General features: G+C 46.4%; 1 protein-coding gene and 1 long non-coding RNA gene across 3 annotated transcripts in view; one reads left to right on the forward strand and one right to left on the reverse strand.

Annotated features, from left to right (window-relative positions):
- Nucleotides 1-500: 500 nt before the first annotated feature.
- On the forward strand, nt 501-2,852 carry LOC138854053 (uncharacterized). Of its 2 annotated transcripts, XR_011393252.1 has the most exons (4): nt 501-941; nt 1,192-1,566; nt 1,667-1,966; nt 2,242-2,852. It is a non-coding gene; the product is annotated as an uncharacterized lncRNA (long non-coding RNA). The 2 variants fall into 2 exon arrangements; XR_011393251.1 differs by lacking the exons at nt 1,667-1,966; nt 2,242-2,852 and having other exon boundaries at nt 529-616; nt 867-941; nt 1,192-1,647.
- A 1,760-nt stretch (nt 2,853-4,612) lies between these two features.
- The window catches only part of LOC128696605 (sodium-coupled monocarboxylate transporter 1-like), a 278,238-nt gene continuing 256,231 nt past the window's right edge, over nt 4,613-26,619 (reverse strand). The window contains exon 10 of the mRNA XM_070094787.1: nt 4,613-5,629. Within this exon, the coding sequence (XP_069950888.1) occupies nt 5,475-5,629 (155 nt within the window). The 3' untranslated portion in view covers nt 4,613-5,474. The remainder of the gene's footprint in view (nt 5,630-26,619) is intronic.

The following is a 26,619-nucleotide window of genomic DNA, read 5'->3' on the forward strand; positions in this document are numbered from 1 at the left end:
TGCGGTGGTTGTGAAGGTGATCCCATGCGGTGGTTGTGAAGGTGATCCCATGCGGTGGTTGTGAAGGTGATCCCATGCTGTGGTTGTGAAGGTGATCCCATGCGGTGGTTGTGAAGGTGATCCCATGCTGTGGTTGTGAAGGTGATCCCATGCGGTGGTTGTGAAGGTGATCCCATGCTGTGGTTGTGAAGGTGATCCCATGCGGTGGTTGTGAAGGTGATCCCATGCTGTGGTTGTGAAGGTGATCCCATGCGGTGGTTGTGAAGGTGATCCCATGCGGTGGTTGTGAAGGTGATCCCATGCTGTGGTTGTGAAGGTGATCCCATGCGGTGGTTGTGAAGGTGATCCCATGCGGTGGTTGTGAAGGTGATCCCATGCTGTGGTTGTGAAGGTGATCCCATGCGGTGGTTGTGAAGGTGATCCCATGCGGTGGTTGTGAAGGTGATCCCATGCGGTGGTTGTGAAGGTGATCCCATGCGGTGGTTGTGAAGGTGATCCCATGCGGTGGTTGTGAAGGTGATCCCATGCGGTGGTTGTGAAGGTGATCCCATGCGGTGGTTGTGAAGGTGATCCCATGCGGTGGTTGTGAAGGTGATCCCATGCAGTGGTTGTGAAGGTGATCCCATGCGGTGGTTGTGAAGGTGATCCCATGCGGTGGTTGTGAAGGTGATCCCATGCGGTGGTTGTGAAGGTGATCCCATGCGGTGGTTGTGAAGGTGATCCCATGCGGTGGTTGTGAAGGTGATCCCATGCGGTGGTTGTGAAGGTGATCCCATGCTGTGGTTGTGAAGGTGATCCCATGCGGTGGTTGTGAAGGTGATCCCATGCGGTGGTTTTGAAGGTGATCCCATGCGGTGGTTGTGAAGGTGATCCCATGCAGTGGTTGTGAAGGTGATCCCATGCGGTGGTTGTGAAGGTGATCCCATGCTGTGGTTGTGAAGGTGATCCCATGCGGTGGTTGTGAAGGTGATCCCATGCGGTGGTTGTGAAGGTGATCCCATGCGGTGGTTGTGAAGGTGATCCCATGCGGTGGTTGTGAAGGTGATCCCATGCGGTGGTTGTGAAGGTGATCCCATGCGGTGGTTGTGAAGGTGATCCCATGCGGTGGTTGTGAAGGTGATCCCATGCGGTGGTTGTGAAGGTGATCCCATGCGGTGGTTGTGAAGGTGAACCCATGCGGTGGTTGTGAAGGTGATCCCATGTGGTGGTTGTGAAGGTGATCCCATGCGGTGGTTGTGAAGGTGATCCCATGCAGTGGTTGTGAAGGTGATCCCATGCGGTGGTTGTGAAGGTGATCCCATGCGGTGGTTGTGAAGGTGATCCCATGCGGTGGTTGTGAAGGTGATCCCATGCGGTGGTTGTGAAGGTGATCCCATGCGGTGGTTGTGAAGGTGATCCCATGCGGTGGTTGTGAAGGTGATCCCATGCGGTGGTTGTGAAGGTGATCCCATGCGGTGGTTGTGAAGGTGATCCCATGCGGTGGTTGTGAAGGTGATCCCATGCAGTGGTTGTGAAGGTGATCCCATGCGGTGGTTGTGAAGGTGATCCCATGTGGTGGTTGTGAAGGTGATCCCATGCGGTGGTTGTGAAGGTGATCCCATGCGGTGGTTGTGAAGGTGATCCCATGCGGTGGTTGTGAAGGTGATCCCATGCGGTGGTTGTGAAGGTGATCCCATGCAGTGGTTGTGAAGGTGATCCCATGCGGTGGTTGTGAAGGTGAACCCATGCGGTGGTTGTGAAGGTGATCCCATGCGGTGGTTGTGAAGGTGATCCCATGCGGTGGTTGTGAAGGTGATCCCATGCGGTGGTTGTGAAGGTGATCCCATGCGGTGGTTGTGAAGGTGATCCCATGCGGTGGTTGTGAAGGTGATCCCATGCGGTGGTTGTGAAGGTGATCCCATGCGGTGGTTGTGAAGGTGATCCCATGCGGTGGTTGTGAAGGTGATCCCATGCAGTGGTTGTGAAGGTGATCCCATGCGGTGGTTGTGAAGGTGAACCCATGCGGTGGTTGTGAAGGTGATCCCATGCGGTGGTTGTGAAGGTGATCCCATGCGGTGGTTGTGAAGGTGATCCCATGCGGTGGTTGTGAAGGTGATCCCATGCGGTGGTTGTGAAGGTGATCCCATGCGGTGGTTGTGAAGGTGATCCCATGCGGTGGTTGTGAAGGTGATCCCATGCGGTGGTTGTGAAGGTGATCCCATGCGGTGGTTGTGAAGGTGATCCCATGCGGTGGTTGTGAAGGTGATCCCATGCAGTGGTTGTGAAGGTGATCCCATGCGGTGGTTGTGAAGGTGAACCCATGCGGTGGTTGTGAAGGTGATCCCATGCGGTGGTTGTGAAGGTGATCCCATGCGGTGGTTGTGAAGGTGATCCCATGTGGTGGTTGTGAAGGTGATCCCATGCGGTGGTTGTGAAGGTGATCCCATGCGGTGGTTGTGAAGGTGATCCCATGCGGTGGTTGTGAAGGTGATCCCATGCGGTGGTTGTGAAGGTGATCCCATGCGGTGGTTGTGAAGGTGATCCCATGCGGTGGTTGTGAAGGTGATCCCATGCAGTGGTTGTGAAGGTGATCCCATGCGGTGGTTGTGAAGGTGATCCCATGTGGTGGTTGTGAAGGTGATCCCTTGCGGTGGTTGTGAAGGTGGTCCCATGCGGTGGTTGTGAAGGTGATCCCATGCGGTGGTTGTGAAGGTGATCCCATGCAGTGGTTGTGAAGGTGATCCCATGCGGTGGTTGTGAAGGTGATCCCATGCGGTGGTTGTGAAGGTGATCCCATGCTGTGGTTGTGAAGGTGATCCCATGCGGTGGTTGTGAAGGTGATCCCATGCGGTGGTTGTGAAGGTGATCCCATGCGGTGGTTGTGAAGGTGATCCCATGCGGTGGTTGTGAAGGTGATCCCATGCGGTGGTTGTGAAGGTGATCCCATGCGGTGGTTGTGAAGGTGATCCCATGCGGTGGTTGTGAAGGTGATCCCATGCGGTGGTTGTGAAGGTGATCCCATGCGGTGGTTGTGAAGGTGATCCCATGTGGTGGTTGTGAAGGTGATCCCATGTGGTGGTTGTGAAGGTAATCCCATGCGGTGGTTGTGAAGGTGATCCCATGCGGTGGTTGTGAAGGTGATCCCATGCGGTGGTTGTACTCACCTAGTTGTACTCACCTAGTTGAGGTTGCAGGGGTCGAGTCCAAGCTCCTGGCCCCGCCTCTTCACTGGTCGCTACTAGGTCACTCTCGCTGAACCATGAGCTTTATCGTACCTCTGCTTAAAGCTATGTATGGATCCTGACTCCACTACATCGCTTCCCAAACTATTCCACTTCCTGACTACTCTGTGGCTGAAGAAATACTTCCTAACATCCCTTTGATTCATCTGTGTCTTCAACTTCCAACTGTGTCCCCTTGTTACTGTGTCCAGTCTCTGGAACATCCTGTCTTTGTCCACCTTGTCAATTCCTCTCAGTATTTTGTAAGTCGTTATCATGTCCCCCCTATCTCTCCTGTCCTCCAGTGTCGTCAGGTTGATTTCCCTTAACATCTCCTCATAGGACATACCTCTTAGCTCTGGGACTAGTCTTGTTGCAAACCTTTGCACTTTCTCTAGTTTCTTTACATGCTTGGCTAGGTGTGGGTTCCAAACTGGTGCCGCATACTCCAATATGGGCCTAACGTACACGGTGTATAGGGTCCTGAACGATTCCTTATTAAGATGTCGGAATGCTGTTCTGAGGTTTGCCAGGCGCCCATATGCTGCAGCAGTTATTTGGTTGATGTGCGCTTCAGGAGATGTGCCTGGTGTTATACTCACCCCAAGATCTTTTTCCTTGAGTGATGTTTGTAGTCTTTGACCCCCTAGACTGTACTCCATCCGCGGTCTTCTTTGCCCTTCCCCACTCCTCATGACTTTGCACTTGGTGGGATTGAACTCCAGGAGCCAGTTGCTGGACCAGGTCTGCAGCCTGTCCAGATCCCTTTGTATTTCTGCCTGGTCTTCGATCGAATGAACTCTTCTCATCAACTTCACGTCATCTGCAAACAGTGACACCTCGGAGTTTATTCCTTCTGTCATGTCTTTCACAAATACCAGAAACAGCACTGGTCCTAGGACTGACCCCTGTGGGACCCCACTGGTCACAGGTGCCCACTCTGACACCTCGCCTCGTACCATTACTCTCTGCTGTCTTCCTGACAAGTATTCCCTGATCCATTGCAGTGCCTTCCCTGTTATTCCTGCTTGGTCCTCCAGTTTTTGCACTAATCTCTTGTGTGGTACTGTGTCAAACGCCTTCTTGCAGTCTAAGAAAATGCAATCCACCCACCCCTCTCTCTCTTCTCTTACTGCTGTTACCATGTCATAGAACTCCAGTAGGTTTGTGACACAGGATTTCCCGTCTCTGAAACCATGTTGTCTGCTGGTGATGAGATCATTCCTTTCTAGATGTTCCACCATTCTTCTCCTGACAATCTTTTCCATGATTTTGCATGCTATACATGTCAGTGACACTGGTCTGTAGTTTAGTGCTTCATGTCTGTCTCTTTTTTTAAAGATTGGGACCACATTTGCTGTCTTCCATGCCTCAGGCAATCTCCCTGTTTCGATAGATGTATTGAATATTGTTGTTAGGGGTACATATAGCACCTCTGCTCCCTCTCTCAGGACCCATGGAGAGATGTTATCTGGCCCCATTGCCTTTGAGGTATCTAGCTCACTCAGAAGCCTCTTCACTTCTTCCTCGGTTGTGTGTACTGTGTCCAGCACATGGTGGTGTACCCCACCTCTCCGTCTTTCTGGAGCCCCTTCTGTCTCCTCTGTGAACACTTCTTTGAATCTCTTGTTGAGTTCCTCACATACTTCACTGTCATTTCTTGTTGTCTCTCCTCCTTCCTTCCTTAGCCTGATTACCTGGTCTTTGACGGTGATCCCATGAGGTGGTTGTGAAGGTGATCCCATGCGGTGGTTGTGAAGGTGATCCCATGCGGTGGTTGTGAAGGTGATCCCATGCGGTGGTTGTGGAGAATTTTATATTGGAGAGTCATCCATAAGCTTGGAGAAAATTCCGAGAGAGCTCCAGAATACTTATAGCACGATGTCTGAGAAGTGTTTTGATTGCAATCACCTCACTGTTGCCCAGAACATTGATACTTTTATGATTTCAGAAGTCATAGACAAATTAACTCTTCACCATCAGAACACCACGATCACCTACCAGTTTAGTCTCACTACAACAACCCTACTGGTCCATGTCAGCTCAGTCCCTCTAGCCCCTGGCGGCTCATACACTTGTTCGCTCTCAACTCTTTTAAGCTCACCTCTGCCAGTATGCAAACTCATTTAGAGATACTAATATTACACCTATCTTATTTCATATTTGTCGGTATCTTATACCGTTTCCGATTTAAAATATGTATTAAACAGGACCGTCTTTTTTTCAGAAGTATTGGTAAAATATGGGTGTCTGAGTAATATATGAAGCCCTCACTTAAGGTTTATCTTGCTGGTGTTCACTTTCTTCCTTGTGAGCAACGTTGTTTCTGTGAGTTTGAGAATTGTTGAAGATACTCCACAAGCACCTGTGAAGACGTCCACAGGAAGGACTCACAGTTCCGGGGACAAGGCAGCTGGGACTCAGTGCACCTAGAAACACAGGTAAGCAAATTATGTATGATGTAGATCGTACTACATAGTTTCTTTTAGTTACTTGTTCCATTAAAATTCCAAAAGCAAACAATAGTTTCAGATGGAAGTCTTTACCATCCAATATATTATTATTATTATTATTATTATTATTATTATTATTATTATTATTATTATTATTATTATTAATATTATTATTATTATTATTATTATTATTATTATTATTATTATTTTTATTATTATTATTATTATTATTATTATTATTATTATTATTATTATTATTATTATCATTATCATCATTATCATCATTATCATCATTTTTATAACTTTGATGGTAATATTAATAATAATAATAATAGTAATAATAATAATAATATTATTAATGTTATTATTATTATTATTATTATTATTATTATTATTATTATTATTTTTATTATTATTATTATTATTATTATTATTATTATTATTATATTATTATTATTATTATTATTATTATTATTATTATATTATTATTATTATTATTATTATTATCATTATTATTATATTATTATTATTACCCCTGAAATTTTATCATATACGATATTGTGCCTAAGTAATATAACTATATTTAGAATGAGTGAGGAGGGAAACTTCGGGACATTACAAGAAGAACACAACAGTAACGACCAAGTATGAGCTCACAGGAACCTCAGAGGAAGACGACAGTGAAGGACAAAGTAATTCGACTGAAGAAGCTGTCTTCTGAGTGGTAACAGCGGCTGTACTAGGAACACTAAGAGACAGGACGCAACAAGCTGTCTTCTGAGTGGTAACAGCGGCTGTACTAGGAACACTAAGAGACACGACGCAACAAGCTGTCTTCTGAGTGGTAACAGCGGCTGTACTAGCAACACTAAGAGACACGACGCAACAAGCTGTCTTCTGAGTGGTAACAGCGGCTGTACTAGCAACACTAAGAGACACGACGCAACAAGCTGTCTTCTGAGTGGTAACAGCGGCTGTACTAGGAACACTAAGAGACAGGACGCAACAAGAAGTGCTAGATGCAATCCACACAAAAATAGATGAGGTAAAGAAACGTTTAATGAACTGGAAACATTTAATGAACCGGCTGTAATAAGTCAGTGGGTAAGGGACAGTTGCCAGAGTTCTGGAAGACATTTAAAGAAGTCTTTTTATTTAAGAAAGGAGACAGAGAGGAGACACTATGCTATAAACCAGTTTCTCTGAAACGTATTCTTTGCAAGGTAATGAAGAAATTTATCAAGGGAAGAGTAGGACAATATATAGAAATAAATGGTTTTATAGACAATAACTTGTGAGACAGAAGACAGATGTGTCGGTTGCATTTTTCTTAGATTGCAAAAAGGCCTTCGATACTGAATTACACAAGACGCTCGGCCAAAAAACTTGAGGTGGATCAGTTAGATCAGAGAGTATCTTGGGAGAAGGAAGCAAAGAGTGACTGTCAGGGAAGAGACGTCAGATTGGACAACAGTAAGTAATGGGATTCCGCAAAGATCGGTAATAGAACCACTTCTTTTAGTGATTTTTGAGAATGACATTCCCGGTGGAACAGATGATGTGAAACAGAGGAGCAGAAACTAAACAAATAAGGACAAGGAAATGCTCCAGGCGTATATGGACACGTTGTTAGATTGATAGAATAAGACGTTACTTGATTTCAATCCCACTAAATGAAGGTCATAAATATTGGAGCAACAAGATTGAAAACGGGGTATAGACTAAGGGACAAAATGACTCACGAAATCGTAATGACACGATTACAAACAAACCATACCACGGGTGGGGTTAGAACCCGCAATCAGAAAGTCTTAAAACTCCAGACCGAAGCGTTAGCCACTGGAGTTTTAAGACTCTCTGATCGCGGGTTCTAACCCCTCTCGTGGTAAGGTTTTTTCTAAGGGACAAAGGCTGTAGACTTCACTCAGACAGAAGAACTTGAAGGAGAGTATAATTTCTGGTAAATTACCAGAGGTTCACATCAGTTGGATAACCTCCACAGCCAATGCTCGTCTGGCAAATCAAGAGTTGCTTCAGGAAACTCAACAGAGAGTTATACCAGGACCTTGGTACAACATACATCAGGTCTGTCTTGAAGTGAGCAGCACCAGTATGGAACCCGCACCTGAAAAAGCATATCATGATACTGGAGAAAGTGCAGAGGCATGCAACAAAACTTGCTCCTGAACTGAGGGACTAGAGGAGTAGCTATTTAAATTGAATTTGACGACGTCGGAGGTCAGAAAAACCAGCGAAGACATTTTGAAAACATAAGAGTTACTCAGGGTAACTGATAGGTCAGCTAAGGGACAGGATGTTTGAAATGTAGAAAATGGAAAGTGGAGCACACAGCTGTAAGATAAAGACAGATTATTCAAAAGGATGTTAGGAAAGCGTTCCTTCATTCACCGAGTGGTCGGAAAGAGGAGTGATATCGATGAGGCAGTGGTGGAGGCAGACTCAACGAGGCTACGAAGGCGGGAACCTGGTAAATGGCAAGCTGAAAAGCTGGGCATGGATACTAGAAACTATAGGTAGAATCTCAAATAGGGGAGTACAAATAGATCAGTATACTCAATGCACACACACACACACACACACACACACACACACACACACACACACACACCTACACACACACACACACACACGCACACACACACACACACACACACACACACACACACACAGGTGGATCTACGCCAGGACGTACATCGAGCTGGATCTACGCCAGGACGTCACATCGACCTGGACAGTCTACAGTGCTACAGCTGCACTACAAGTACTGTATCACCTATGAGTGGTTGTTTGGGTGTGGGGTTCAGGTTCCAATTAACCGCCAAGATGAATGTGAATGGTCTAACTCTCATAGCACGATAAAGAATAGGCACTCAAGTATTCAATAAGGTTTAGCAAATGGTAATCCATTGAACAAGGCGATTAACTCACTATAAGCAGGTCGAGCATAGGCAACACTGTAAGGGTTGGAGTCAGGTCACAAGAGGTTGTGGACGCAAGCGACAACTGAGAATCTACATTACACTCCAAGCACAAGCCACCTACTTTTCAGACACATAATAAACCCACACATAATTCGACACATAATTACACACACACACACACACACACACACACACACACACATACACACACACACACACACACACACACACACACCCACATACACACACCCACATACACACATACACACACACACACACACTGCTCATAAAACACCGATGGGGATTTGAGGAAATGGAAGGCATGGACATGATTGGAGAAAGAGACTACATTGTAGGTACAATTCAGTCCGGAGAACATAAAGTAGTCATTGGAGTGATGTATAACCCACCACAGAACTGCAGGAGGCCAAGAGAGGAGTACGAAGAAAACAACAGGGTGATGGTGGACACACTGGCTGAGGTGGCAAGAAGAGCTCACTCGAGCAGAGCAAAGTTACTGGTAATGGGCGATTTCAACCACAGGGAGATCGACTGGGAAAACCTGGAGCCACATGGGGGTCCCGAAACATGGAGAGCCAAGATGATGGATGTGGTACTTGAAAACCTCATGCATCAACATGTCAGGGACACAACCAGAGAGAGAGGGGAGGATGAGCCAGCAAGACTGGATCTTGTGTTCACCCTGAGCAGTTCAGACATTGAGGACATCACTTACGAGAGGCCCCTTGGAGCTAGCGATCATGTGGTTCTGAGTTTTGACTATATAGTAGAGTTACAAGAGGAGAAGGTAACAGGAACTGAAGGGGACAGGCCAAACTATAAAAGGGGGGACTACACAGGTATGAGAAACTTCCTGCAGGAGGTTCAGTGGGACAGAGAAATGGTAGGAAAATCAGTAAACGAGATGATGGAATATGTGGCAACAAAGTGCAAGGAGGCAGAGGAAAGTTTTGTTCCCAAGGGAAACAGAAATAATAGGAAGACCAAAACGAGTCCTTGGTTTACCCGAAGGTGTAGGGAGGCAAAAACTAAGTGCAACAGAGAATGGAAAAGGTACAGGAGGCATAGGACCCAGGAAAACAAGGAGATTAGTAGAAGAGCCAGAAACGAGTATGCACAGATAAGGAGGGAGGCCCAGCGACAGTATGAAAACGACATAGCATCGAAAGTCAAATCTGACCCGAAACTGCTGTATAGCCACATTAGGAGGAAGACAACAGTCAAGGACCAGGTGATAAGGCTGAGGAAAGAAGGTGGAGAACTCACAAGAAACGATCAAGAGGTATGCGAGGAGCTCAACACGAGATTTAAGGAAGTATTTACAGTAGAGACAGGAAGGACTCTGGGGGAACAGACCAGATGGGGACACCAGCAAGGAATACACCAACAAGTGTTGGACGACATACATACAGATGAGGAGGTGAAGAAACTGCTAAGGGACATCGATACCTCAAAGGCAATGGGACCGGACAACATCTCCCCGTGGGTCCTTAGAGAGGGAGCAGATATGTTGTGCGTGCCACTTACCACAATCTTCAACACATCCCTGGAAACTGGGCAACTACCTGAGGTATGGAAGACGGCAAATGTAGTTCCCATTTTTAAAAAAGGAGACAGAAAAGAGGCACTAAACTATAGACCTGTGTCATTGACGTGTATAGTATGCAAAATTATGGAGAAGATTATCAGGAGGAGAGTGGTGGAGCACCTGGAACGGAACAGGAGTATAAATGCCAACCAGCACGGATTCACGGAAGGCAAATCCTGTGTCACAAACCTTCTGGAGTTTTATGATAAAATAACAGAAGTAAGACTAGAGAGAGAGGGGTGGGTTGATTGCATCTTCTTGGACTGCAAGAAGGCCTTTGACACAGTTCCTCACAAGAGATTAGTGCAGAAGCTAGAGCATCAGGCGCATATAACAGGAAGGGCACTGCAATGGATCAGAGAATACCTGACAGGGAGGCAACAACGAGTCATGGTACTTAATGATGTATCACAGTGGGCACCTGTGACGAGCGGGGTCCCACAGGGGTCGGTCCTAGGACCAGTGCTATTTTTGGTATATGTGAACGACATGACGGAAGGGTTAGACTCAGAAGTGTCCCTGTTTGCAGATGATGTGAAGTTAATGAGGAGAATTAAATCTGATGAGGACCAGGCAGGACTTCAAAGAGACCTGGACAGACTGGACACCTGGTCCAGCAAATGGCTTCTCGAATTTAATCCTGCCAAATGCAAAGTCATGAAGATAGGGGAAGGGCACAGAAGACCACAGACAGAGTATAGGCTAGGTGGCCAAAGACTGCAAACCTCACTCAAGGAGAAAGATCTTGGGGTGAGTATAACACCGAGCATGTCTCCGGAAGCACACATCAATCAGATAACTGCTGCAGCATATGGGCGCCTGGCAAACCTGAGAACAGCATTCCGATACCTTAGTAAGGAATCATTCAAGACACTGTACACCGTGTATGTCAGGCCCATACTGGAGTATGCAGCACCTGTTTGGAACCCGCACTTGATAAAGCACGTCAAGAAACTAGAGAAAGTACAAAGGTTTGCGACAAGGTTAGTTCCAGAGCTAAGGGGAATGTCCTATGAAGAAAGATTAAGGGAAATCGGCCTGACGACACTGGAGGACAGGAGGGTCAGGGAAGACATGGTAACGACATATAAAATACTGCGTGGAATAGACAAGGTGGACAAAGACAGGATGTTCCAGGGAGGGGACACAGAAACAAGAGGCCACAATTGGAAGTTGAAGACACAAATGAGTCAGAGAGATAGTAGGAAGTATTTCTTCAGTCATAGAGTTGTAAGGCAGTGGAATAGTCTAGAAAATGACGTAGTGGAGGCAGGAACCATACACAGTTTTAAGATGAGGTTTGATAAAGCTCATGGAGCGGGGAGAGAGAGGGCCTAGTAGCAACCGGTGAAGAGGCGGGGCCAGGAGCTAGGACTCGACCCCTGCAACCACAAATAGGTGAGTACAAATAGGTGAGTGAGTACACACACACATACTGTAAGTAAGTGCCGGTAAGTCCCAGGAGGTTGGGGGTCAGGTCACAAGAAGGTGTGGGCAGCCAAGGACCACTGAGACTTACCTTAAATGCACAAGCCACCTACCTTTCAGTACATAATAAACCCACACATAATTCCACACACAATTACACACAAAATTACACACACACACACACACACACACACACACTCACACACAACACACACACACACACACACACACACACACACACACACACACACACACACACACACACGTGAAGCAGTATCGCTAAATAGTGCTCCCAGGATTTAGCGTTTTAGTGGCTGTCCTAAGATATTATTAGCGGTCATCGTACGTGAGTGAATCAGTGAACATACCTACAAGAGTGTAATAGCTTTCAAGAGTGCGAATAATGTGATAGGATCAAGAATTTTACAATTTATATTTGAATGAAATTTGAGTGAGGGAGGGTAGCAGTCAGCTGATCAGGCTACTGGCCGCAGTGTTGACACAAAATATCCAAACAGTTAATTGGGTTAACGGTGTGATCTGAAATATTAACAAATACATATGTTGGTTGATTATAGCAGCAGTGTAGTGATAAGGTCATAAAAGAGTGATTAAGTAAATACTGAAAGTAAGAAAAATTAGTCAATCCCCAGCTGTTGGTGTTGTGAATGTAGCTAACATCATCAGACTTGTTATGACCATAATACTGTACTAAAGAAAAAAGAGGGAATACCAAGTCTTAAAAGAAAAAGAAAATAAAAACTTGAATGCATGATAAAGTTCCTGAAGGAGTTACAAAATTGAAGGAGTTGATAGACGACCAGCAGGAACCTCCATTGTTGTGCAGACGACATCACTTGCCTATTTGTGGTTAATTTTGGTTAGTGTCTAAAGTCTCAAGTGTCTCGCCCTGCTGGTTGTATGCTATACCATCTCTCTCTCCCTATTTCAGTACCAGGAGATAGATAGTGGTTAGTAAATTATCTAAATATCGCCAGGTAAACTCCTGAAGAGTTGTGTAGCCTAGTGAACCCCCCCCCCCCCGTTTTTCTGAGGGACAAGCTAGTAAACAAGTACGCACATACAAACACACGTGTGCACGCGTAATTATTGTTATAATAAACATTAGTATATAATAATAAGGAATTGAGCGAGAAAAAATAATCCTATAATCTTCAAAAAGTAAAGTAGCGTAGTGTATATACAATACTAACCTAACATACAGAATTACATAGGTTTCCCACTCTGAGGCAATCAGGATAAAACAAAAATGGGTTGCCAGAGAGCAACAAGAAAACCCAAGGGACAGGAGGAGGAAACTGCAAAGGAAGATTGGGCAGCAGAGCTCACAAAAAGGGAACAAGAATGGGAAAAGAAACTAGAAGAAATTAGCATGAGAATGGAAGAGAGGATAGACATGGAAAGCAGGAAGTGGGAGGTGAAAGTCAAAGCAGCAGAGGCCAGGATACAGAGTTTAGAAGAGGAACTGGAAAATCTGAAACAGCCTAAAGAACTAAAGAACATTATGGGATTGACAACAGAGACCGCTACCTCAGCCACAAATAAGAGGACTGTAGGGAAAGGAGGAGCAAAACTGCATGTAGAAGCTCTATCAGTGGAGACTGTAGTAAATGAAAGAGCTAAGCTATATGTGGAGGCCCTAAAAGACCACAACAGAGCCCAGGGAAAGCCGAGATGGGAAAATGACAGGCCACTGAGCCCATGTACAGTAGCTAGTGAAACTGAAGAAAGGAAAGCTGCAATAGAGGAAATCAAATTGAATGAGGGGATACACAGGGATATGCAGTGGGAGAATGAAAGGGTGAGGTCAGTCTTTGTGTATGGGCTACAGGAAGTTGAAGGGGAAACATATGAAGCAAGAAAACAAGGGGAAAAAAAAGCAATTGAAAGCATCATGAAAGTAATCGGAGAAGACGACATGACCCAGCTGGAAAATTTTCGGAGAATAGGGGGGTTTGTAAAAAAAAGAATCCGGCCAGTGAAAGTGACCTTCAAGGCAGAATCGACTCGGAACAGGATACTGCAGGAAAAAGCACGATTAAGGGACATGCCGGGATACAGGAAGGTGTATCTCGACCGCGACAGAACACAAGATGAAAGGCGGAAACTGAGAGAGATGGTACAAAGGCGAAAGGAGGAAAGAGAGGGGATGGAGAAGACAGACAGGAGATCCCAGACACAGGAAGAAGATCAAATACAACCTCCCTCACAACTTCCTATAGAAGCCTCCCAACCAGGTCAACCCCAGTGCAGCCAAACACTCTAAACCACAACACCCATGCCATATCCAATGCCCCCACCCACTACATTACAAACTCCACCCCCACAGCAACCACCCATAGTTCCTTATCAGGTCTCCCACTTCCCCAACCCCAATACACCTCCCAGACCACAGTCTTAGAAAAGAAGTTGAAGGTATGGTATACAAATGCAGATGGAATAACAAATAAGTATGAGGAGTGGCACGAAAGAATCAAGGAGACATCCCCAGACATAATAGCACTCACAGAAACAAAACTCACCAGAAAATAACAGATTCAATCTTTCCACCCGGATATCAAATCTTCAGGAAAGACAGAGGGAGGAGAGGGGGAGGAGGAGTTGCACTGCTCATTAAAAGCCAGTGGGGTTTTGAGAAAATGGAAGGAATGGATGGCACGGGTGAAAAGGACTACTTAGTAGGAACAATCCAGTCTGAGGGACATAAGGTGATAATTGCAGTAATGTACAACCCACCACAGAACTGCAGGAGACCAAGAGAAGAATACGATGAGAGCAACAGAGCCATGGTCGAGACACTAGCCGAGGTGGCCAGGAGAGCACACGTGGGGGGAGCAAAGTTACTAGTTATGGGTGATTTCAATCACAAGGAGATTGACTGGGAAAACCTGGAGCCCCATGGGGGTTCCGAAACATGGAGAGCCAACATGATGGATGTAGTACTGGAAAACCTCATGCATCAACATGTTAGAGACACTACCAGAGAGAGAGGAGAAGATGAACCAGCAAGACTGGACCTTGTATTCACCTTGAGTAGTTCAGACATCGAGGATATCTTGTATGAAAGGCCCCTGGGAGCTAGTGATCATGTGGTTCTGTGCTTCGACTACATAGTTGAGCTCCAAGTGGAGAGAGTAGCAGGAATAGGATGGGAAAAACCAAACTACAAAAGGGGGAACTACTCAGGCATGAGGAACTTCCTTCAAAACATTCAGTGGGAGAGGGAACTGACAGGAAAACCAGTACAAGAAATGATGGACTATGTGGCAACAAAATGCAAGGAGGCAGAGGAGAGGTTTGTTCCCAAGGGAAACAGAAATAATGGGAAGAACAGAACGAGTCCTTGGTTCACCCAAAGGTGTAGGGAGGCAAAAACTAGGTGTACTAGAGAATGGAAAAGGTACAGAAGACAGAGAACTCAGGAAAATAAAGAGATTAGCCGAAGAGCCAGAAATGAATATGCACAGATAAGAAGGGAGGCTCAGCGACAATATGAAAATGACATAGCATCGAAAGTCAAGACTGACCCGAAGCTGTTGTACAGCCATATCAGGAGGAAAACAACAGTCAAGGACCAGGTAATCAGACTGAGGAAGGGTGATGGGGAATTCACAAGCAACCACCGAGAGGTATGTCAGGAGCTCAACACGAGATTTAAAGAAGTATTTACAGTGGAAACCAGTAGGACTCCAGGAAATCAGAACAGGGGGGTACACCAGCAAGTGCTGGATGAGGTACATATAACCAAGGAGGAAGTGAAGAAGCTGCTATGCGAACTTGACACCTCAAAGGCGGTGGGACCAGACAACATCTCTCCGTGGGTCCTTAAAGAGGGAGCAGAGATATTGTGTGTGCCATTAACAAAGATCTTCAACACATCATTTGAAACTGGGCAACTCCCTGAGGTATGGAAGATGGCAAATGTAGTCCCAATTTTTAAAAAGGGAGACAGACATGAGGCACTAAACTACAGACCTGTATCACTAACGTGTATAGTATGCAAGGTCATGGAGAAGATCATCAGGAGGAGAGTGGTGGAGCACCTGGAAAGAAACAAGTGTATAATTGACAACCAGCATGGTTTCAGGGAAGGAAAATCCTGTGTCACAAACCTACTAGAGTTTTATGACAAGGTGACAGAAGTAAGACAAGAGAGAGAGGGGTGGATCGACTGCATTTTTTTGGACTGCAAAAAGGCCTTCGACACAGTTCCTCACAAGAGGTTACTGAAAAAGCTAGAAGATCAGGCACACATAACAGGAAAGGCACTGCAATGGATCAGAGAATACCTGACAGGGAGGCAACAACGAGTCATGGTACGTGACGAGGTGTCAGAGTGGGCGCTTGTGACAAGCGGGGTTCCACAGGGGTCAGTCCTAGGACCTGTGCTGTTCTTGGTATATGTGAACGACATAACGGAAGGGATAGACTCAGAAGTGTCCTTGTTTGCAGATGATGTGAAGTTAATGAGAAGAATCAAATCGGATGAGGATCAGGCAGGACTACAAAGAGACCTGGACAGGCTGCAAGCCTGGTCCAGCAACTGGCTCCTTGAGTTTAACCCTGCCAAATGCAAAGTCATGAAGATTGGGGAAGGGCAAAGAAGACCGCAGACACAATATAGTTTAGATGGCCAAAGACTGCAAACCTCACTCAAGGAAAAAGATCTGGGGGTGAGTATAACACCGAGCATATCTCCTGAGGCGCACATAAATCAGATAACTGCTGCAGCATACGGGCGCCTGGCAAACCTACGGATAGCGTTCCGATACCTCAGTAAGGAGTCGTTCAAGACCCTGTATACCATTTACGTCAGGCCCATACTGGAGTATGCAGCACCAGTTTGGAATCCACACCTAGTCAAGCACGTCAAGAAATTAGAGAAAGTGCAAAGGTTTGCAACAAGACTAGTCCCAGAGCTACGGGGATTGTCCTACGAAGAAAGGTTGAGGGAAATCGGCCTGACGACACTGGAGGCCAGGAGGGTCAGGGGAGACATGATAACGACATATAAAATACTGCGCAGAATAGACAAGGTGGACAAAGACAGGATGTTCCAGAGATGGGACACAGACACAAGAGGTCACAATTGGAAGTTGAAGACTCAGATGAATCGAAGGGATGTTAGGAAGTATTTCTTCAGTCATAGAGTAGTCAAGTCATGGAATAGTCTAGAAAGTGAAGTAGTGGAGGCGGGAACCATACATAGTTTTAAGGCGAGGTATGATAAAGCTCATGTAGCAGGGAGAGAGAGGACCTAGTAGCAATCAGTGAAGAGGCGGGGCCAGGAGCTATGACTCGGCCCCTGCAACCACAAATAGGTGAGTACAAATAGGTGAGTACACACACACACATATCCAGACATACATACACTCCCCCCTCACCACCGACATCTCACTACTTCCCCTGATCCCTCCCCTCCCCCGTTCACCCTAAACCCTCCCCACCCCTCCCCACTCAGCTCCCACATAGCCACAGTTCCTCCACTACTTCCCCCCCCCCCCCCCACACTCTGACATACACACTACTAACCTAACATACAGAACTACATAGGTTTCCCACTCTGAGGCAATCAGGTTAAAACAAAAATGGGTTGCCAGAGAGCAACAAGAAAAACCAAGGGACAGGAGGAGGAAAATGCAAAGGAAGATTGGGCAGCAGAGCTCATAAAAAGGAATCATGAATGGGAAAAGGAACTAGAAGAACTTAGCATGAGAATGGAAGAGAGGATAGATATGGAAAGCAGGAAGTGGGAGGTGCATGTCAAAGCAGCAGAAGCTAGGATACAGAGTTTAGAAGAGGAATTGAAAAATCTGAAACAGCCTAAAGAACTAAAGAACATTTTGGGGTTGACAACAGAGACTGCTACCTCAGCCACAAATAAGGGGACTGTAGGGAAAGAAGGGGCACAACTGCATGGAGATGATCTATCAGAGGAGACTGTAGCAAATGAAAGAGCTAAGCTTTATGTGGAGACCCTAACAGACAACAACAGAGCCCAAGGAAAGCCGAGAAGGGAAAATGACAGGCCACTGAGCCCAAGTACATTAGCCAGTGAAACTGATGAAAGGAAAGCTGCAGTGGAGGAAACCAAATTAAATGAGGGGATACACAGGGATATGCAGTGGGAGAATGAAAGGGTGAGGTCAGTCTTTGTGTATGGGCTCCAGGAAGTCGAAGGGAAAACATATGAAGCAAGAAAACAAGGGAAAAAAAGCAATTGAAAGCATCATGAAAGCAATAGGAGAAGACGATATGACCCAGCTGGAAAATTTTCGGAGAATAGGGGGGTTTGTAAAAAAAAGAACCCGGCCAGTGAGAGTGACCTTCAAGGCAGAAGCGACTCGGACCAGGATCCTGCAGGAGAAAGCACGATTAAGGGACATGACGGCATACAGGAAGGTGTATCTCGACCGCGACAGAACACAAGAAGAAAGGAAGAAACTGAGAGAGATGGTACAAAGGCGAAAGGAGGAAAGAGAGGGGATGGAGAAGACAGACAGGAGATCCCAGACCCAGGAAGAAGATCAAATACAGCCTCCCTCACAACTTCCTATAGAAGCCTCCCAACCAGGTCAACCCCAGTGCAACCAAACACTCTAAATCAAAACACCCATGCCACATCCAATGCCCCCACCCACTACATTACAAACTTCACCCCCACAGCAACAACCTATAGTTCCTTACCAGGTCTCCCACTTCCCCAACCCCAATATACTTCCCAGACCACAGTCTTAGAAAAGAAGTTGAAGGTGTGGTATACAAATGCAGATGGAATAACAAACAAGTATGAGGAGTGGCACGAAAGAATCAAAGAGACATCCCCAGACATAATAGCACTCACAGAAACAAAACTCACCAGAATAATAACAGATTCAATCTTTCCATCCGGATATCAAATCCTCAGGAAAGACAGAGGGAGGAGAGGGGGAGGAGGAGTTGCACTGCTCATTAAAAACCAGTGGGGTTTTGAGAAAATGGAAGGAATGGATGGCATGGGCGAAAGGGACTACTTAGTAGGAACAATCCAGTCTGAGGGACATAAGGTGATAATTGCAGTAATGTACAACCCACCACAGAACTGCAGGAGGCCAAGAGAAGAATACGATGAGAGCAACAGAGCAATGATCGACACACTAGCCGAGGTGGCCAGGAGAGCACACATGGGGGGAGCAAAGTTACTAGTTATGGGTGATTTCAATCACAAGGAGATTGACTGGGAAAACCTGGAGCCCCATGGGGGTCCTGAAACATGGAGAGCCAAGATGATGAATGTGGTACTGGAGAACCTCATGCATCAACATGTTAGAGACACTACCAGATAGAGAGGAGAGGATGAACCAGTAAGGTTGGACCTTGTATTCACCATGAGTAGTTCGGACATCGAGGGTATCATGTATGAAAGGCCCCTGGGAGCTAGTGATCATGTGGTTCTGTGCTTCGACTACATAGTTGAGCTCCAAGTGGAGAGAGTAGCAGGAATAGGCTGGGAAAAACCAAACTACAAAAGGGGGAACTACTCAGGCATGAGGAACTTCCTTCAAGACATTCAGTGGGAAAACCAGTACAAGAAATGATGGACTATGTAGCAACAAAATGCAAGGAGGCAGAGGAGAGGTTTGTTCCCAAGGGAAACAGAAATAATGGGAAGAACAGAACGAGTCCTTGGTTCACCCAAAGGTGTAGGGAGGCAAAAACTAGGTGTACTAGAGAATGGAAAAGGTACAGAAGACAGAGAACTCAGGAAAATAAAGAAATCAGCCGAAGAGCCAGAAACGAATATGCACAGGTAAGAAGGGAGGCTCAGAGACAATATGAAAATGACATAGCATCAAAAGTAAAGACTGACCCGAAGCTGTTGTACAGCCACATCAGGAGGAAAACAACAGTCAAGGACCAGGTAATCAGACTGAGGAAGGGTGATGGGGAATTCACAAGAAACGACCAAGAGGTATGTCAGGAGCTCAACACAAGATTTAAAGAGGTATTTACAGTGGAAACCAGTAGGACTCCAAGAAATCAGAACAGGGGGGCACACCAGCAAGTGCTGGATGAGGTACATATAACCAAGGAGGAGGTGAAGAAGCTGCTATGCGAACTTGACACCTCAAAGGCGGTGGGACCAGACAACATCTCTCCATGGGTCCTTAAAGAGGGAGCAGAGATATTGTGTGAGCCATTAACAAAGATCTTCAACACATCATTTGAAACTGGGCAACTCCCTGAGGTATGGAAAATGTAGTCCCAATTTTTAAAAAGGGAGACAGACATGAGGCACTAAACTACAGACCTGTATCACTAACGTGTATAGTATGCAAGGTCATGGAGAAGATCATCAGGAGGAGAGTGGTGGGGCACCTGGAAAGAAACAAGTGTATAATTGACAACCAGCACGGTTTCAGGGAAGGAAAATCCTGTGTCACAAACCTACTAGAGTTTTATGACAAGGTGACAGAAGTAAAACAAGAGAGAGAGGGGTGGATCGACTGCGTATTTTTGGACTGCAAGAAGGCCTTCGACACAGTTCCTCACAAGAGGTTACTGCAAAAGCTAGAGGACCAGGCACACATAACAGGAAAGGCACTGCAATGGATCAGAGAATATCTGACAGGGAAGCAACAACGAGTCATGGTACGCGACGAGGTGTCAGAGTGGGCGCCTGTGAAAAGCGGGGTTCCACAGGGGTCAGTCCTAGGACCTGTGCTGTTCTTGGTATACGTGAACGACATAACGGAAGGGATAGACTCAGAAGTGTCCTTGTTTGCAGATGATGTGAAGTTAATGAGAAGAATCAAATCAGACGAGGATCAGGCAGGACTACAAAGAGACCTGGACAGTCTACAAGCCTGGTCCAGCAACTGGCTCCTTGAATTTAACCCTGCCAAATGCAAAGCCATGAAGATTGGGGAAGGGCAAAGAAGACCGCAGACACAATATAGTTTAGATGACCAAAGACTGCAAACCTCACTCAAGGAAAAAGATCTGGGGGTGAGTATAACACCGAGCATATCTCCTGAGGCGCACATAAATCAGATAACTGCTGCAGCATACGGGCGCCTGGCAAACCTACGGATACCGTTCCGATACCTCAGTAAGGATTCGTTTAAGACTCTGTATACCATCTACGTCAGGCCCATACTGGAGTATGCAGCACCAGTTTGGAATCCACACCTAGTCAAGCACGTCAAGAAATTAGAGAAAGTGCAAAGGTTTGCAACAAGGCTAGTACCAGAGCTACGGGGATTGTCCTACGAAGAAAGGTTGAGGGAAATCGGCCTCACGACACTGGAGGCCAGGAGGGTCAGAGGAGACATGATAACGACATATAAAATACTGCGCGGAATAGACGAGGTGGACAAAGACGGGATGTTCCAGAGATGGGACACAGACACAAGAGGTCACAATTGGAAGTTGAAGACTCAGATGAATCAAAGGGATGTTAGGAAGTATTTCTTCAGTCATAGAGTAGTCAGGCCATGGAATAGCCTAGAAAGTGATGTGGTGGAGGCAGGAACCATACATAGTTTTAAGGCGAGGTATGATAGAGCTCATGGGGCAGGGAGAGAGAGGACCTAGTAGCAATCAGCGAAGAGGCGGGGCCAGGAGCTGTGAATCGACCCCTGCAACCACAAATAGGTGAATACAAATAGGTGAGTACACACACACACACACCCACACACACACACACACACATACACACACACACACACACACACACACACACACACACAGTCTAGGGGGCCAGAGACTACAAACATCACTCAAGGAAAAAGATCTTGGGGTGAGTATAACACCAGGCACATCTCCTGAAGCGCACATCAACCAAATAACTGCTGCAGCATATGGGCGCCTAGCAAACCTCAGAACAGCATTCCGACATCTTAATAAGGAATAATTCAGGACCCTGTACACCGTGTACGTTAGGCCCATATTGGAGTATGCGGCACCAGTTTGGAACCCACACCTTGCCAAGCATGTAAAGAAACTAGAGAAAGTGCAAAGGTTTGCAACAAGACTAGTCCCAGAGTTAAGAGGTATGTCCTATGATGAGAGGTTAAGGGAAATCAACCTGACGACACTGGAGGACAGGAGAGATAGGGGGGACATGATAACGACTTACAAAATACTGAGAGGAATTGACAAGGTGGACAAAGACAGGATGTTCCCGAGACTGGACACAGCAACACAGGGACACAGTTGGAAGCTGAAGACACAGATGAATCAAAGGGATGTTAGGAAGTATTTCTTCAGCCACAGAGTAGTCAGGAAGTGGAATAATTTGGGAAGCGATGTAGTGGAGGCAGGATCCATACATAGCTTTAAGCAGAGGTACGATAAAGCTCATGTTTCTGGGAGAGTGACCTAGTAGCGACCAGTGAAGAGGCGGGGCCAGGAGCATGGACTCAACCCCTGCAACCTCAACTAGGTGAGTACAACTAGGTGAGTACACACACACACACACACACACACACACACACACACACACACACACACACGCAGATCCAGGAACGAGTACGCACAGGTAAGGAGGGAGGCCCAGCGACAGTATGAAAATGACATAGCATCGAGAATCAAGACTGACCCGAAACTGTTGTATAGCCACATCAGGAGGAAGACAGCAGTCAAAGACCAGGTGATCAGATTAAGGACAGAAGGCGGAGAACTCACAAGAAATGATCAGGAGGTATGTGAGGAGCTAAACAGGAGATTTAAGGAAGTTTTTACAGTAGAGACATGAAGGGCTGTGGGAAGACAGCACAGAAGGGAACATCAAGAGGGAATATACCAACAAGTGTTGGATGACATACGAACAACCGAGGAGGAGGTGAAGAAGCTGCTAAGTGACCTTGATACCTCAAAGGCGATGGGACCAGATATCATCTCCCCATGGGTCCTTAGAGAAGGAGCAGAGATGCTGTGCGTACCTCTAACCACAATCTTCAACACATCCCTTGAAACTGGGCAACTACCTGAGAAATGGAAGACAGCAAATGTAGTCCCCATATTTAAGAAAGGAAACAGAAACGAGGCGCTAAACTACAGACCTGTGTCTCTGACATGTATTGTGCGCAAAGTCATGGAGAAGATTATCAGGAGGAGAGTGGTCGAACACCTGGAACGGAACAAGATTATTAATGAAAACCAGCATGGGTTCATGGAAGGCAAATCTTGTATCATAAACCTCCTGGAGTTTTATAAGGTAACAGAAGTAAGACACGAGAGAGAGGGGTGGGTTGATTGCGTTTTCCTAGACTGCAGGAAGGCCTTTGACACAGTTCCCAACAAGAGATTAGTGCAGAAGCTGGAGGATCAGGCGCATGTAACAGGGAGGGCACTGCAATGAATCAGGGAATACCTGACAGGGAGGCAACAACGAGTCATGGTACGTGAAGAGGTATCACAGTGGGCGCCTGAGACGAGCGGGGTCCCACAGGGGTCAGTTCTAGGACCAGTGCTATTTTTGATATATGCGAACGACATGATGGAAGGAATAGACTCTGAAGTGTCCCTATTCACAGATGATGTGAAGTTGATGAGAAGAATTAAATCGGATGAGGATGAGGCAGGACTGCAAAGAGACCTGGACAGGCTGGATATGTGGTCCAGAAACTGGCTTCTCGAATTCAATCCTGCCAAATGCAAAGTCATGAAGATTGGGGAGGGGCAAAGAAGACCGCAGACAGAGTATAGGCTAGGTTGACAAAGACTACAGACCTCACTCAGGGAGAAAGACCTCGGGGTGACCATAACACCGAGCACGTCACCGGAGGCACACATCAACCAAATAACTGCTGCAGCATACGGGCACCTGGCAAACCTGAGAATAGCGTTCCGATACCTTAATAAGGAATCGTTCAAGACACTGTACACTGTGTATGTTAGGCCCATACTGGAGTATGCAGCACCAGTCTGGAACCCACACCTGGTCAAGCACGTCAAGAAGTTAGAGAAAGTACAAAGGTTTGCAACAAGGCTAGTCCCAGAGCACAGGGAAATGTCGTACGAGGAAAGGTTGAGGGAAACTGGACTGTCGACACTGGAGGACAGAAGGGTCAGGGGAGACATGATAACGACATACAAGATACTGCGGGGAATAGACAAGGTGAACAGAGATAGGATGTTCCAGAGAGGGGACACAGGAACAAGAAGTCACAACTGGAAGCTGAAGACTCAGACGAGTCACAGGGACGTTAGGAAGTATTTCTTCAGTCATAGAGTCGTCAGAAAGTGGAATAGCCTAGCAAGTGAAGTAGTGGAGGCAGGAACCATACATAGCTTTAAGAAGAGGTATGATAAAGCTCAGGAAGCAGAGAGAGAGGACCTAGTAGCGATCAGTGAAGAGGCGGGGCCAGGAGCTGAGTCTCGACCCCTGCAACCACAATTAGGTGAGTACAACTAGGTGAGTACACACTGCATTTTCTTGGACTGCAAGAAGGCTTTCGACACAGTTCCTCACAAGAGGTTAAGGCAAAAGCTAGAGGATCAGGCAGTTATAACAGGAAAGGCGCTGCAATGGATCAGAGAATACCTGACAGGGAGGCAACAACGAGTCATGGTACGTGATGAGGTGTCAGAGTGGGCCCCTGTGATGAGCGGGGTTCCACAGGGGTCAGTGCTAGAACCTGTGCTACATAATGGATGGGATAAAATCAGAAGTGTCCTTGCTTGCAGATGATGTGAAGTTTATGAGAATTAAATCGGTAGAGGATCAGACAGGACTACAAAGAGTCCTGGACAGGCTACAACCCTGGTTCAGCAACTGGTTCCTTGAATTTAGCCCTGCCAAATGCAAAGTCATGAAGATCGAGGAAGGGCAAAGAAGATCGCGAACAAAGGTGGCCAAAGTCTGGAAACCTCACTGAAGGAAAAAGACCTTGGGGTGAGTATAATACCGAGCACGTCTCCTGAGGTGCACATCAGTCAGATAACAGCTGCAGCGTACGGGTGCCTGGCAAACCTAAGGATAGCTTTCCGATACCTCAGTAAGGAATCGTTCAAGACTCTGTACACCCTATACGTCAGGCACATATTGGGGTTATGCAGCACCAGTTTGGAATCACACCTGGTCAAGTATGTCAAGAAATTAAAGAAAAGACAAAGGCTTACAACGAGACTAGTCCCAGAGCTAAGGGGATTTTCCTAAGAAGAAAGGTTGAGGGAAATCCGCCTGACGACACTGGAGGACAGGAGAGTCAGGGGAGACATGATAACGACATATAAAATAATGCGAGGAATTGACAAGGTGGACAATGACAAGATGTTCCAGAGAAGGGACACAGAAACAAGAGGTCACAATTGGAAGTTGAAGACTCAGATGAGTCAAAGGGATGTTAGGAAGTATTTCTTCAGTCATAGAGTTGTCAAGAATTGGAAGAGTCTGGCAAGTGGAGGCGGGAACCATACATAGTTTTAAGATGAGGTTTGACAATGCTTATGGAGCAGGAAGAGAGAGGACCAAGTAGCGGTCAGTGAAGAGGCGGGGCCAGGAGCTGAGTCTCGACCCCTGCAACCACAAATAGATGAATACATGAATGATATACAATATCGACAAGATGAAAATTAAAACACAAGCACAACATCTGGATATCTTTATTGTAGACGTTTCACCATCCAGTGACTTTATCAATACAAATTCCAGGACATAACTTGAAGACAGTACAACGGGACAGGTAGCAGACGAGGGCACAGTCACTAGTAGAGGGGATTCCACAGTGAAAGTAGGTCATGCCCAAGGAATGGCTTAGGAGGAAAGATAGAGGGAATAGAGGGGGTGGAGGAGTTGCACTGCTCATCAAAAACCAGTGGAGTTTTGAGGAGTCAGAAGAAGGGGACTGAGGGGAAAAGAAGGGACTATTTTGTAGGAACATATCAGACTGGGGGTTCCCAAGGTGGTGATTGCAATAATTTACAACACATCACAGAATAGCAGGAGGCCAAGACAAGAATATGATGAGAGCAACAGAGCATTGGGTGATACTTAAGTTGAGGTGGCTACAAGGCCCCACGTGGGCAGGGCAAGGTATCTAGTTGTGGGTGATTCCAATCATAAGGAGATTGACTGGAAAACCCATTGCCACATGGGGGACCAGAAAGGTGGTGGGCTAAGATGATGGAGGTGGTACTGGAAAACCTCATGCATCAGCACATTAGGGACACTACCAGAGAGGGAGAAGACCTCAGACGGAGTACAGTCTAGGGGGCAGAGTATAGGCTAGGTGGCCAAAGACTACAAACCTCACTCAAGGAAAAAGATCTTGGGGTGAGTACAACACCAGGCACATCTCCTGAAGCGCACATCAATCAAATAACTGCTGCAGCATATGGGCGCCTAGCAAACCTCAGAACAGCATTCCGACATCTTAATAAGGAATCGTTCAGGACCCTGTACACCGTGTACGTTAGGCCCATATTGGAGTATGCGGCACCAGTTTGGAACCCACACCTAGCCAAGCACGTAAAGAAACTAGAGAAAGTGCAAAGGTTTGCAACAAGACTAGTCCCAGAGCTAAGAGGTATGTCCTACGAGGAGAGGTTAAGGGAAATCAACCTGACGACACTGGAGGACAGGAGAGATAGGGGGGACATGATAATGACATACAAAATACTGAGAGGAATTGACAAGGTGGACAAAGACAGGATGTTCCAGAGATTGGACACAGTAACAAGGGGACACAGTTGGAAGTTGAAGACACAGATGAATCACAGGGATGTTAGGAAGTATTTCTTCAGCCACAGAGTAGTCAGTAAGTGGAATAGTTTGGGAAGAGATGTAGTGGAGGCAGGATCCATACATAGCTTTAAGCAGAGGTACGATAAAGCTCATGGTTCAGGGAGAGTGACCTAGTAGCGACCAGTGAAGAGGCGGGGCCAGGAGCTTAGAATCGACCCCTGCAACCTCAACTAGGTGAGTACAATTAGGTGAGTATACACACGCACACACACACACGCACACACACACACACACA

This window comes from Cherax quadricarinatus, chromosome 47 (genome assembly GCF_038502225.1).
Source record: "Cherax quadricarinatus isolate ZL_2023a chromosome 47, ASM3850222v1, whole genome shotgun sequence".
NCBI classification, from domain to species: Eukaryota; Metazoa; Arthropoda; class Malacostraca; order Decapoda; family Parastacidae; genus Cherax; species Cherax quadricarinatus.